General features: G+C 45.7%; 1 protein-coding gene and 1 non-coding gene across 2 annotated transcripts; both read right to left on the bottom strand.

The window, feature by feature from the left end:
* Positions 1 to 353: 353 nt before the first annotated feature.
* Positions 354 to 13,323, bottom strand: EIF4G2 (eukaryotic translation initiation factor 4 gamma 2). Its single transcript, XM_075838156.1, has 19 exons — positions 13,229 to 13,323; positions 11,900 to 12,061; positions 10,529 to 10,631; positions 9,355 to 9,486; positions 9,152 to 9,218; positions 8,910 to 9,061; positions 8,090 to 8,200; positions 7,908 to 7,991; positions 7,455 to 7,553; positions 7,204 to 7,336; positions 6,967 to 7,130; positions 6,553 to 6,657; positions 6,053 to 6,268; positions 5,378 to 5,593; positions 4,720 to 4,978; positions 4,211 to 4,415; positions 3,832 to 4,040; positions 3,622 to 3,743; positions 354 to 2,197 (listed from the first exon to the last, which is right to left on the bottom strand). The coding sequence occupies exons 1-19, from the start codon at positions 13,306 to 13,308 to the stop codon at positions 2,132 to 2,134; spliced, it is 2,685 nt and encodes an 894-aa protein (XP_075694271.1). The 5' UTR covers positions 13,309 to 13,323; the 3' UTR covers positions 354 to 2,131.
* LOC142661349 (small nucleolar RNA SNORD97) lies at positions 6,336 to 6,520 on the bottom strand. The gene has a single exon (XR_012850715.1). It is a non-coding gene; the product is annotated as a small nucleolar RNA SNORD97 (small nucleolar RNA).
* Positions 13,324 to 14,758: the final 1,435 nt, after the last annotated feature.

The raw sequence follows: 14,758 nt of genomic DNA, 5'->3' as shown, positions 1-14,758 counted from the left end.
TTCAGAGCTGAAATCTCCCAGCATCCCTTTGCTTGTTCATATTTAGTGTAGCTCCTGCTGTGGTAAACTGTAGTAAGACAGACATTCGAAAGCTGCATTTCTGACAGGACCCCATATAGGTAGTCTTTCCAAATTATTTTTTTTTTGGGGGGGGGGGGGGGGGGGGGAGAGGCCCCCCTCTATGATGGGCTCTGTCAGCCTTCTTTGTGCTGTGTGTAATATATGGAGTTTGTCACATTGACGTGTCTAGTCGTTTGTTCTGGATTTCTATACGTTCCTGTGAAGAAAGTCGTGTGAACATAAAAGCCGCCCCCCTCCCCCACAGGAAATAAGAGACTGGGGGATACAAGGCGTAGAAATTAATGGATTGCACTTTAATGACATGATTCTTTACACAAGATCTGTGAAGTATTAAAAGCAAAAACGACGACACTGCACACGTAGATCCCAGCAGCACCCCCATCATCCGCCACCTGCAGAGTCCCACACAGGCCGGCAAGCTGCGGAGGATGAGACGTCTATAGACAATCACCCGGAGGTAGAGACCCCCACAATGTAACATTCACCCCATCTAGTTGCAGTTCTTGTCCTGTACCCCCTCTACACAAGGTTCTCATCTGACTGGATAGAATTCAGGAACATTTTCCTAGTGAATTGCTTTAATCTGTCTTATACTCCAGTCACACCCAGAGCTGCATTGACAATTCTGCAGATTTTATGCTACAAGACCCAACAATTGCCTGCTGGTTCAGTGTCTGTATTTAGGGTCACCTGCTGCGAGACGTTGCTCTAATCTCTGCATTAATAACCCACGCTCGGTACATACTGATCAATGCTATTAACACATATATCCTAAGAGAGCGGGAGATATTCAGGTGGCAATAACCAATCCACGTTAACATATGCAGGAGAGCTGCTGATTGTGTCTCTAAAGGACTCTGTGTTGGTGCAGTGCAGGAGGTGTAGTGTATACGTCAGGCAATACAGTACCTTATTGTACAAGTAACTTCCATAGCGCCATGTTGTATAGCACAACTGCATTATGGGACATCAGTGGTATGGTCAGGACGACAGCTAGCAGAATTATGAATGCAGCTCTGAAAGTGACTGCAGAAGACAATATAAAGCCAATGCAACGTTATCACTACATAAGATCGGGGGCGAGGAGTATTAGGAGTTTGCAAGCAGTAACCAACTAAATTGTGGCTGCAGCTCAGGCTGTGACTAGAGCACAAGACAGGATCACTCTGGTTGTCTCCGAGGAGCCCAACCAGGGGACTGCTGCTGTCCTTCCAGGGACTCACCGGGCAGATACAGTCACACACATCAAGTATCACAATGTTTATTGATAGATACAAGTATATAAAATCAGGGCATGAACAGGACTGGATAAATTAAGTAGACTTAATTTCAATACTATAAGGAGAACCAATTCATTTTTCTCAGCGTTGTCGGTCTCGCCCCCGCAGGGTCGTTCCAGGGCAGCGATCAATCTCTCAAAATGGAGCAGAATTTGTGCAAGTAAAACCAGGTCTAGATTTCATAGATTTTTCAGGTTTGTTTTTTTTTTTTTGTTTTTCTTTTAGACTTGCGCACTTTCTTGCCCAGCGATATTAAAATCTAGCACAAAAAGCCCATTACTAGAGGTAGAAATACAGGCGATATTATATACTATTACGGCAACAACCATCGATTACAGTTAAAGATTCTCTGTAACAACCAAATATTGCAACAACTCCAGTATCACACCGAGCAAAGTGCATCTACAGTATTCAGTGTTGCCATCAGTTTGTTTCCCCTCCTGACACCCCCGGTAGCTGCGGCAGCAGAGTCCGTGCCATTGACCGGCTTCTCGAGAACATGGGATGGAATTATTGCATGCTGCTAATACACGGATCTAAACATTACAGATATTCTAAAAATATTGCATGGCAGACTATGATTAAGACGTTACACTTAAAAACCTTATAGGCAGAAGGATCCTATTCGACGCGCCTCTCTGCATTGGAGATTGCGAAAAAACAAAAACGTTACAGCGGAATGGTATTTTCGCAGTGGTTAGGTCAAAAGAACGCAGTTTACATCGTAGCAACAGTATGTCTGCACAACGTTTAAGGCTTTGGCTGGTTCTTTAGTCGGCCTCTTCCTCGGATTCTTCTTCTTCTGCCGTCTCCAGCCACGTCAGCCACTGATTCACCTGCAAGTGGAGAAAGATCAGACGTCAGATCATGTACGAAAGAGAGCCCTGTGAGCGGCAGTCACTGACAGACTTCGTATTGCTATAAGGCTGGAGTCTCACGAGAATGTTCGGTCCGTAAAGGACGGACGTATTTCGGCCGCAAGTCCCGGATCGAACACCGTGCAGGGAGCCGGGCTCCTAACATCAGAGTTATGTACAACGCTAGGAGTCCCTGCCTCTCCGTGGAACTACTGTCCCGTACTGAAAACATGATTACAGTACGGGACAGTTGTCCTGCAGCGAGGCAGGGAGTCCTAGTGTCGTACATAACTATGATGATGGGAGCCCGGCTCCCTGCACTGTGTTCGGTCCGGGACTTGCGGCCGAAATACGTTCCGTCCATTACAGACCGAACATGCTCTCGTGAACCCAGCCTTAGGGTATGGCTACGTGTGAGCGTTGTTCTCCGAGCATTTTATATTGATTATGCTCAGATCGGTGGGGGTCCAACTCCCAACACCCCCGCTGATCAGCTGACTTAAGTGGCCGCAGTGATGAACGCTCTGGCCTCTATTGTATACCAGACACTGCACACGTACGTATTTGCTGCGCCTCGGTTCGCAGCTCCGTTCCTTGAACGAAACAGCAATCCCGGGCACCGCCAAATACAGATGTATACGGCTCTGTGCCTGGTGAGCTATGAAGAGGCCGCAACACCTTCAGTTAGCTGACTGGAGGGGGTGCCGGTAGTCTGACCCCCACCGATCGGATATTGATCACCGACCCCAAGGACAGGCCATCAATATATAAATATTGAGAGAATCCCTTTAAGCTTTGTGAATGTAAATGGACTCTCCAGTCGAAGACAATACGTTAACGATTCAGGAGCTACATTTTTTTTAGAACAGGAAACCTTATAATTCATGTAATGGATCACGAACGTAAAACTCTGGCATCATTGTTTGCCTGGTACCAGCGTGCCACCCATTTGGCCCAGGTGTTTTTAAATAGCAGGGGACGGCATAAGGGTTTCTATCCATTTTGTTCTCAGTTTAGCCACAGAGAATACAAGGAGGGGGGAGGTTTCTCTATCTGGTCACTTTTGTGGTGTGGTGATCAGTGTTGCTGTATCTGTGGGGGGACGTGGCCCAGAGCCAAGGTGGCTTACACTGGCATGGATGCGGTTGGCCTCCTGGGCTGCTCCCTCTGCGGGTGCTGGGGCATTGGTTGCCATGCAATACTGCACTTGATTGGGTAGGGACCCACTTAAGAGGTCGCCGTAAAGTGGCCAGTGGACTCAGTTTGATAAAAATGTAACTTCAGGACCTCCTGTTTACACATTTAGTTTTGCCAATCCACAATAAATGAAGTATAGCCTAGTGGTCGTGCGGTCCGGGTTCTCTTCTCTCCCACTGGAGCAGTAGACTGTAGTGTTACCCTACCTGGAATAAAGCTTTTCCTTTCCCAGGAAACTCCTGTGTGATATCTTCCTTCCATGCCAGAAAGGACTCTTCTTCTAGAATCTCCATGTCATAGAAATGGACAAAGAAGCGAAGTAACATGCCTGGAGACAAGACAGTACGTGAGAGGGAGTCATCAGATGAATGGAGGCAGCTGGAGGGGAGGGATGAGGGGGAGAGAAGTGCACCAACCTTTGGGGAAGTTTTTAACGTAGCTGTGGACCTGAAGGGCATAGAGGGCACTGACTTGCAAATCTACATGGTCATGGAGGAACTTCTGCATCACCGGCTTAAAGGACAGCAGCAGCTGCTTCTCCAGATCCAGCTGCTCCTTGGATGGCGCCGCCGTCTGTTCATCATCTTCCGTTGGAAAAACCTCATAAGAAATATACTGCAGAAAACTGAAAAGGGGAGTAATGAGGAGAAGTGGTCAGTGCCAAGAGAGAAAGCTAGTCACCGCAGGCAACTATCGCACACTTGTGCAGATGGAGCAGTATGTAGTGATAGACCCGAGCTATGTCGCCTGCGGGAGGAGACCCTGCGGGAGGAGACCCTGCGGGAGGAGACCCACCTGGTCATCAAAATATTCACAAATCCTTTATCTACATGAAGTTTAGGAGAGATGTTGTCCTTAATCCACTTGTAGATGGTTTGTGGCGCAGGATCCATCTTGATTTGTTTTAACAACTCTTTCTCCAGTTTCATCAGCGGAAATAGGAAACTCAAGCCCTTTCCTTCTAGGATCTCCAGCATGCGGTCCTTGTTCTGGTCAATTTCTAGTAGAAGGAGGAATAAGATTTAGCATAAGGAACGTGTGCTCAGCTCTTCATGCCGTTTGGTCTTTGTAGTAAATCACGCGCCATTGTTGTAATTGGGGGATTTAATAAAGATCTGTAAAGCAACGCGTCCCAAAACCAAGCGCTTTACAGGGCAGCCCGACAGACCCCAAAAGAAAGACCCTCGGCAGCAATATCAGAGTCAAGGCTCAGGGAAAGCAGCAGATCACGGCCAACCCTCCCCGGGTGCTGGTGGATTTTGCTTCTGCTGCACAGGAACGTCCCCCCAATACCCATCACTCACCCGGCAGCATCTTCTGCATATTCACTTTGCTCTGCTGAAACAGCTCCGTCAGCCAATCACGATCTTTAAGCTTGGCCAGCTGCTGAAGGCAGAGTAGAAACAAAGGAAAGTGGGTGCCATTCTCCAGGGGCTGAGCAAGTTCAGAAACGCTCACCAGGTCGGCAATTATGGCACGGGCTGCAAATTGTGCCAGGTAAGATTTCACCAGGGGTATATCCACCTCTAGTTTTGGGCACTGGTCCAGCACATTTAAGAAAGCCTAAAGAGGGGGACGAACGACAAAATAACCAGTTAAAAGGAAAACAGAGACTCTGATAATAAGGCTACGTTCAGACGCTTAGCAAAAAAAAAAAAAAAATGCTGAAAATACGGAGCTGTTTTAAAAGGGAACACCGCTCCTGATTTTCAGCAGTTTTTTTTTTTATAGAGAGCCAATGAAAAACGACTCCAAAAATGGCAGAAGTGACATGAACTTCCTGTTCGCAGGCGATTTTTTACGCAAGTTTTTAAAAACGGCCTGTCGAAACAGAATGCTGTATTTCCCATTGAAATCAATGGGCAGATGTCTAGAGGTGTTCTGCTTCCGATTTTTCGGCCGTTTACATCTCCGAAAATAAGCCGTGTGGACATCGCCCAAGACACACAGATGAGAAACTACCTGCATGAAGTTATCGCTGGTGGCCACACCCTCTTGCCGCAAGACACCAATCAGAGAGCTGGCGTGCTCCTTGTCTTCATCAGACCGGTCTAGTGATTGGAGGACGATCCTACTGATCATTTCTGGGATGAAGTGTTTGGGAGCTCTCATTTCTTTCACGCTGTTTATGGCATCGGCTGCATTTCCATTATTCAAGTACTCCGTAACAAAAGCTTCCTGAAACGGGAAACCGCAATCCATGAAGTGTTGCAAGATTTAACACCATTAGATACATTTCCAACTAATAGAATCTCTTGATAACAGAAAATAAAAATCTGTTACTTTTAAATGAACCTTAAGTGACAAAAAGCAGCACTCACAGCTAGAGCTGCTACAATAATGGAGCTTGAAGGGAGGAACCAAAAAAAAAAAAAAAAAGTGTTATAGGGGGAATTCTTTCAAAAAAACCTCTGGATGTCCTATAAACGTCAGAATTGGCACCAAATCATCCAGACCCTACTGACGGACAAGCTGCACTGCCCCTTTGACTTCATTCAGGAGCAGAAGATGAGCCATGGACTTTCATTAGATCCCAAGAGGCACCACAAAGTGATGTCTCAGAGCCGGATATACATTCATTTTATAACGACCCTCTTTTTGGCACCGCATCTTTTTACAGATTCACGATCCACTTACAGTAAGTTTAAGTAGCTCTTCTTTCGATGGTGGAGGCTTCTTCACGATCTTGGCAGGCTTTTCTTGGATGGGCGGTGGATTTGTTTTTAGGCCAAGCTGAGGAGTCTGTCCCATGGGTGGTGTTTGCGTGCGAGGGGGCATCATGCTCATCTGAGGCTGGAGCTTTGGCACTTGATTTTTATTCATTAGGAAAGACTGAGCTGGTCTCAAGCTGATCTGGAAAGCAAGTTTGGAGCGTTTTTAACCTTCAGTCATGAAGCAATTATCAGACACCGCAGCAGGAATGCCCTCATATCTCATAATCTTGCTCAAAGGACACTGGGTACTCCAGAAGGGGGCGATAGCGGTGAAGAGTGGGGTGAGGGGAGAGGAAGACAGGTAAAGGAGGAAAAGGAGATGGGGGGAAAAAAAGGGGAGATGCCAGTTTTTGTCCTCGTAATAACGCGTCTTTTCTTAATCATTGGGCAGAATAGTCCGTCCCATTTGTCAGGGATACATACCTCATCCGCATTAAGCTGCCCTTTTTTAATGAACCGGGGAGGCATATCCTTGGACTGTCCTTGCTGCGATAAGAGCCCCTGACTCTGGTACATCTGACCTTGCCCCTTAAGAAAAATAAAATCAATTCACATTAACAAAATCAACTGAGAGTCCAAATCATTACTGAATGCAATAATCAATATTAGTTTTGCTGACAGTAAAGAGACTGCAGATGTTCGTAGCCAGAATGCAATCGCCAGAAGCCAACGCGACCTAGTAGATCACCAAAACGGCAATGCACAAAGGGTAAATCTCCTTGTACATTGGCTACTTTGATGTGTTCCACCTGTATTGGAGAGGAGTCCTACAAATAGGATTTTAAGCAGCACTGGAGTCCCTAGATAAAAATGGAAAAAAAAAAACTAAAACCTTACCTGGCTTTTCAGAAACGGTTTGCCACCAATTTCACCAAACTGGGACTGTACAGGAGGTATGATGTGCCCACCATGCCCGTTAAATAGCTGATTTGAGCGATGACGTCCCATGGTTGGGGAGAACCGGTCCTGTATAACCCCCGGACCGGTGCCAATACCGCTGCCTAGTGGATGAACAGAGTCGTCAGCGCAAGTCAAGTCAGTTCAATTTCTGCAGAGCAAGATCAAGCTACCCACCTGGCATTTGTCTAAACATGTCAGCAAGTCCTCCAAGAGGGTCCCTGTCAAGCTTCATCCTTGGTGGCATGAACGGTCCTTCCAAAAAGAAGTCACTTCGCATTCCTTGAGCAGGAATAAAGACTCCGAGATCCTGCAGAAAAAAAAAAAAAAAAAAAGTCGGTATTAATATTGGGAAGATTCTACAAGATCTCAGCAAACATTCGTGTAGGTGTCAATCACGGTCCAATAAAGGAGCCGGTGTCACTTACTTTCACTGCATCTTGGCGGATTTGATGGATAGTCTTTGGTCCATTGTCAATAAAAGCTTTGCGAGGAGCCCAACCGTTTTTTCGCAACTCCCCAGTATCCTACAAAGAAACCATTTTATAACATTAATACAGTGAATTTCAAGCAAAAAAAAAAAAAGTTTAGTAGAAGCCGGAATAACTTCTGCTTAGATTGTAAAGAACCCTCAGTTGTGTCTCTGGTTATTGGCACTTTGTGCCGGCACATTGAAGTAACGCGACCAAGCGTCAGACTTAGTTATTGTGCGGTCAGCTGGGATGGGCTATTAGACACTCACACGTAATTTACCACTTCATTGATGACCGTGGAGAAAGTCATTACAAGTAGATGACATACATCAGTCGCCTTATAGATTGACGTTACATTCTTATGGGACTTCTTGCTTTAAAGTCGCACAGAATTCATATTTCACTTACTTGCAGCAGGAAACGAATCCTTGCTGGCAATTCCTTACTAGTCTTCAAGGCGCACATCCGGGCAAAGTACTGATCCATTAAGGACTATGGGAGAGAAAAGTAAATGGTAAATGAAGATCCTGGAATCTTTGTGGACACTGGTTTTTGGCCACGTTAAGGATAGACACGGATCCTGCACATACCTTGGCTTTTTCGTGGTCTAATCTAGGCCCCACAGTCCTCATTATCTGACAGAGACACTCCAAATCCTCTCCCATGTCTTTAAGTTGGACCCTCTTCTTCTTTTCCAAAAGCTAGGGACATAAGAAAAGTATGGTGTGAACAGGCTATCCAACGTAGACCCCGAGGATCATTTAAAGGGAAGTTCATGTGGGCCCCTGAATTGTATGTAGTTCGATCTAACCCAACAGGATCTTTTAAAGGCAGCCTGTGTTTGGACTACGGCTTTGTAAAGGGCCTCCGTTACTAGGTAATATCCTTATTCGTGGGTAATATAGCGCATGTTCTGTGACAGTCACACACATTATATCCTATAGGCTCTTTGGAAGTTATTCCCCACTACAGAAGCTTCTGTATCAGGAAGGTCCAACACGTAAGCCCACACTCTGCTTTTATCTGAGACATTGCAAAGTCACAACGTTGTCATTAATTCTCATTTGCTACTGAAGGCAGCCATACAGTTTAGATCGCTACTGGCCAAAAGGAAGCCATTGCTCCTGACCCCCCCCCCCCCCCCATGCATACTTGACTGAGCGGGCATGCATTTTTAACATGGGATGGGGGTACTATCCACTGCCAGACACCTCTGCCAAGCTCATCAACATGACCAATTCCCCCAAAACCATCTGTCAGCTTGGAGAGTCGGGACATTAGTCCACCGGCCCTGATGAAATCTGTGGGGTTAGTCTAGTGTAAGAAAGTTAACATTCCAAATCTGTAGGTCACTGACCCCACAGTAAGAAGGTAGAATATTTGCAGATCTTGCAGCGCCCCCGTACTTACTGTTTTGATGCACTTATGAAGGATAGATTCATGAATAAGGTCAAGCTTGCCAAGCTCCCCAATAAATTTGATGTTTCCCAGCATCTTGATCTTGGCAATCGCTCTTTGTTCCTCTTCCTCAGGGAGGAGGGGGCCGTCTCGTTTGTCATATACTGCACAAGACAAGAGGATTTCATTTAAGAAACACGTCAAGAGGAACTTCCCCAGAAAGCCACCAGACCTGCATTGCCCCACACACTTACAATCAACATTTTTCGATCTGTTCTCAAATTCATCTTGAAGTTTTGAAATTAGGAGGCGTCTAAACGTCTGGTGGAAAAAATAAAACCCTTCAGTGTTTTGTACGAGTCGGAGGAACGCGAAGCCGACACGGAATCAGAGAATGACAATTTACCGGCTACAATCAAAACTTTAGCGGTATAAATAAAATATCTCCAACACTCACGGTGCTTTGCTTGTGCCCTGGTGGACCCTCAGTTGATGGGCCGTCAAAGTTTGGTGCATCTTCTGCTAATCGCAGACATAGCTGAGCGTAGAGTGAGCTGTACTTGGGCTCTTCGAGGGCTTTGTCTACAATCTAATAAAACAAAAAAAATTGGATTAACAAACAGGCCAGTCTACAAATAACCATAGAAATTATCTACAAAGTCTTCACACCTGCAAACATTTACTTGTATCTAAATCACATGTAGCGAGCATATTATGCATCATAGCCAAGAGCTGTAATCACAATTCTGCAGTTTAAGCTCACACCCCTCTAGAATGCCATGCTTGTTCAGTCTGTAGAGCTTGCTCTGGTGTTTTGCATTATGGGCAGGGTTGTCTTTATACACTGCATTAAAATCGAGGGCAGTAGATCATGTTGCGTTAAAGGAACACCGCTGACCATTTTCGTACCGGAGGAGGTCAATTCCAGCTGCGGAAAGTGGACCGAGTTGTTGCGTTTTCAGAGAGGTCACCATCCCCCAACATTGAGAAAAACGCAGCAAAATCTGCACCGTTTTCGGCTGTAAACTTAACGAAGGAAGTGGTGCGGTTTTTCCGTAGCGGATTGTCCGCTAGTTTTAACGAAAATGCTGCAGAAAATTTCTGCATCAATTCGGTTACGTGTGGACGAGCCCTTACTCAACTCTTTGTAAAACGTGCAAAAAAGAGGATTCTTTGTATAATTATAGACCGGCTTCAACATTCACGAACATCCTAGTCTGCATCGAGGCTAGAACGACTTTCCCCAGCATAGGCAGGTTATACAGCGATGGTTTTCTAGGTAGCGGACGAGAATTACGGTTGTGGAGAGTAATAAAGAAAGCCGAGCCAACAGGGCAGAGCCGACTCATGCACTCCAGATTTCAATCCGGGACGCCACGAGGGTCCAGCGCAGAAAGCGTTTAAGTATCGGCACCAGTTCTTTTCACAAGTGTCACTGGGTCGTCCAATAACACACCCCGATCTCCGTAAACCCCCAGTCTCAGTGGACGGGTATTTGCAGTAAGGTGGGAGCCAGAGCTCGGACCACCATCTATTTTACTTATGACCGGATTCACAAAGCGATAAACGCACATAAATCGGCATTACAAAACCCTCTCATTCTGAAGGTTCAATGCAAGAACGTTACTTACAAGCAGTATGACTCCTTTGAGGATGAGTTTGGTATCTACACCCGCATTAAGGAGCTCAAGGCATAGCTTGTCAAACTTCTCAGGAGCAAGCTTGTTTAAGATGCTGGAGGAGAAAAAACAAAATAAATGCAGACAAAACGCTCAAAATATCAAATGCACCTCAAACAATGACAGAATCCCAAATCAAAACACGAATAATCCTTTTCCTTTATAAGAGCCATCAACTATTTTTTTTTGTATCAAAAACTTTATTAACAGTCACACATTTTACAGGCATGAAAACATTCAACACCCTTCCCCCCCCCCCCCCCTATTCCCAGCCCCTGCAAAAACTAGATCCTTTTACAAGAGAATTATTTGTATATCAAACACGGTCAGATACCCCATTAATTAGGCAGAAACCTCAACATATTGAATGCTTACTGTAAATGATCTCTAATCACCGGAGCCATCAACTTTACATAGTGAACATTTATCCGGACCGCTGCACCCCCCCAAAAAAAAATCAAATGAAGGGGATTTTTTTTCTTTATCAGGCCCTTAAAGTAGCTAAACGTTTGACAAGCTGACATGTCATAGTGAGATATAATAGTGACCTGTCAGAAGATTGGATTGGTGGGGGTCCGAGCACTGAGACCCCCACCAATCGCTAGAACGATGAAGGTCTCGTGTGAGCGCTCAGTCGCTTCGTGTCCGTTTGGCTTTTTCTGGAAAGCCGATGTATCGGAGTGCGGGCTCATAGACTTTATATTTAGTCCGTCCTCTGATACATTTATTTCCGGAAAAAGTTGGACAGGCACGAATCCGCTGAGCGCTCACACGAGACCTTCAGCTGCTTCGTTCTAGAGATTGGTGGGGGTCTCAGTGCTCGGACCGCCACCAATCCAAACTTCTGACACGTCACTGACAAGTCAGAAGTTTGTCAAACGTTTAGCTTCACTTTAACAGACAAGGCTAGAGAAAAAGGACGTTACATGTTAAACCAGTGATTTTGATAGTATTTAGCAGCGACTGAACGTTGGTGTACGGCTTCTAAAGAAACGCCAATACCGTCAGTGCTCGGTGCAAACGATTGTGCGTATCGAGTGTTTTCAGGGTCTCCAGGAGGGGCATTGGAAGAAAAATAAAATTAAAAAAAATGAGCAAATCGCCTAGCACTTTGTGTATGCAGGTCTGCGTCTCCATGGTTACGAAACCAAACAAACCCTGAAGGAATAACGCTGTACTTCGTAGGGGAGTCAGAGGAACGGTGGGATCATTTCATTCTATTTGCAAATTTGCTTTTTTTTTTAAATTTTCTTTTTAACCACCTAAATTCTTACTTTGCCCCCTCCACCGGACCACTATGACTGGGTCACAATCCTCACTTACCCTCTTACTTTCCTAAAGATGGCATCGTGCCGTTCTTTCTCACTTGCGGAGGTGTGCGCAGTGTTGTTGGCGGAGTTATTTGTGGAGTTAACATCTCGTCTAGTGCTTCGTGAAGGAATCCATCTTTGAACGCCAGGCCCTGGGGTTTTCCCCAGGTACTCGCTGAAAGGGAAAAGAAAAATCCTTAACTTAGGATTCAGTCACTTAGAACAGTGCACATGAGGTCAATGTCGTTTACAGAGGACGGAAGGAACAATATACAGGTACAAACATCCCCCCCATTAACAGGTGCTAATTGTTTACATCCCTGGGCGCAGCCATCACTAGCCCTGCACAGAACATAGGGTAATGTCTAGGTTAGGTCATCGTTAAATGAGCAACACGACAGTCAAGGGTCACAATTCTACATTTTGGAACAGACATGTTGAAGCAAAAATATATTTGCAATGAGCTCTGCAACTTCCAATTTCTCATCATTTTCAAGACCTCTGCTTTCTGTCAGCGAAGCATCCAGAGGCTGAAAACCCATCTGGACCCAATACTTCCCATTGCTGAATGTTTGTTGCAATGTGTATAGTCTAGACCAGCGTTTCCAGATTGCAGCGGCAGAGCAGTCACTACTGCAGGAGGGAAGGCAAATACAGCCGAGCGTGGGGGCAGGGAATAAATATTGGCCAGAACATAGAATGGGAAGAGGGACTCCGAGGATAGAAAACATTTTTTTTTTAGGTTCCCCTATTGTAATAAGGATAAGAAATACTGGTCGTGACAGTCCTCAGAGGTAAACACATCAGCACAAAGGTCTCTTCTATCCAGACTGTTACAATGTATCAGTGCAGGTAAAATGTAACAGTCTGGAGTCCAGGCTATTTCGCTGAGAATTGTCTAGACTGGATACAATTGTAACAAACCTTCAGCTGTGAGATGTATTAGGTCAGGACAGGCTTTAAGCCTCTTGATAATATTGAGGAATTGAAACAAAACTTCAGAATTTCTCATTATGCAACAATTTCTGGTTTTATGTAAATCGTAAAAGAGTCAAAGAAAGTACAAGTCGTATTCGTGAATGAGGAACTGGAAAATCCTACAGAGCAATGTGGACTTCAGGTTGTGGGTTTATATTCACCCCCTTCTTGACAAAGGATGGCAAAAAACAATATATAAAATCTTTAGTTAGGTCAGAAGACTGGTAATGTCCACGTAAGGTGGCGTCCACCACTAGGGGGACATTGCTCATTACAGGGGTTCGTGGTCTCCTTATAAGAACATTCCACAGATGACAGCACTGAGGGGGGAGATTTTCTCCACCGTATAGAAGTATATACACACCAGCGTTTCCGCGCGATTGGGTCACTGTGCGTTACAGGCGCACAACCCGCGGACTCCGCTCCAACTAACGCGCGCTGCATGCAACTGCACGACACGCAGATGTATTATAGAAATACACCAGTGAGTTAGAGACGGGGGGAAGTGGGGAAACGTTTGGGCCTCTCGGACGATCTTCTCTGGGCGGGTAATTTCACCCAATCAAAATCCTGGCAAAACCCTGCAGATCACAGCTTTCCACCTGCCAACGATCAAACGTGGGACAAAGAGCCAAAATGAGGGACACATGGTAGAAACAGCCAATCTGGATTATAAAGATAACAGGGACCCCCCCCCCCCCATAATACTTAATATTTTCTAACGTGAGGACAATACGTAACAGGCAACTATCGGGTAACAAAGCGGCTTCAAATCGCACAGATATATTGCAGCCGGCACATACAGGACATTACAGGATGAACATTAAGTTATGGAGTGGCAAAGGATAAACTACGTGAGAACATCTAATCCAGCGGTAAAACCCAAGTGAGGTGCAGTGACCGGGACAGTCGCCTTCCCACGGCAATAATATGGGGGGATTTTAGCCACAACAATTAAACCCATGGGAGGTCTAATACGTAATCAGAGGATCCTATAGTGGTCTAAATCCAAGTAGAGCCACATGAGGTCCGGGTGTTGCTGCCATAATGCAGAAGCTAAAATGCACCCATGTTATGAGCGTGTGACGGCACAGCAGCACTAGAAAGCAGCTAAAGGGGTATTCCCGCAAACATTTCTGGCATACCGACAAGATATATATATATATATATATATATAATGTGTGATCTGGGGGGCGGGTCTAAGCATGCACGGTAACGCTGCTGAGAATGGGGGGCCGGGAGCCTCCATTCTCAGGCTTGCTGCGGATGCCAGACATTTAGGCCCCATGCACACGATCGTGCCCTGAATCATGGCCCGTGACGGCGGGCACGGCTGGCCGCCGACTGCCATCCGCATTTTCGGGCCGTGCTCCCATACAAAGCACGGCCCAAAGCATGGGAGCACGGCCTGCAAAATTCAAAAGAACGGACATGTTCCATAATTTTCGGAACACTTCTACGGCACGGACACCCATCCGTAGCGCTACAGAAAGGTGTCCGCGTTGAATGAAAGTGAATGGGTACATTTTTGCGGCCTGCAAAAACTGAGGTTTTTTGTACGATCGTGTGCATGGGGCCTGAGGCTGGGTTTGCACACTGGTCATTTTGCAATGATTTGGGGAAAACCGTGGCAAAAACTGCAGCACGTTAAGGCGGCCTTACAGTATAAGTGCTGTGCAATGTTATATATGGGAAAAGCCTTTTAAAGGCAGCTCCTCGCAGCGTGGAGAATCGGTCACACTGAGCAGGCAGCATGTTACAGAGCAGGAGATGGTACAGTGCTGATTGGTCGGTTTAGTGGGACAGTAATCAGTGATCGCTGATCATCAATAAGGATAATAATCAATAGATTACCCACTAAACTGGTGAAATATTTGGTTTATCCATCTGTTCC

This window comes from Rhinoderma darwinii, chromosome 9 (assembly GCF_050947455.1).
Source record: "Rhinoderma darwinii isolate aRhiDar2 chromosome 9, aRhiDar2.hap1, whole genome shotgun sequence".
Taxonomy (NCBI): Eukaryota; Metazoa; Chordata; class Amphibia; order Anura; family Rhinodermatidae; genus Rhinoderma; species Rhinoderma darwinii.
This window is presented reverse-complemented; position numbering and strand designations above follow the sequence as displayed.

Bases quoted from the DNA above. Each gene is read 5' to 3' on its own strand.
- EIF4G2 (XM_075838156.1), bottom strand. From the start codon at position 13,308: ATGCAGCGCGCGTTAGTTGGAGCGGAGTCCGCGGGTTGTGCGCCTGTA. The intron at 7,992-8,089 runs GTATGTGCAGGA...TCTCTCCCATAG, and splicing joins TAGACCACGAAAAAGCCAAG to TCCTTAATGGATCAGTACTT. The intron at 4,041-4,210 runs GTGGGTCTCCTC...TCCCCTTTTCAG, and splicing joins GTGAATATTTTGATGACCAG to TTTTCTGCAGTATATTTCTT.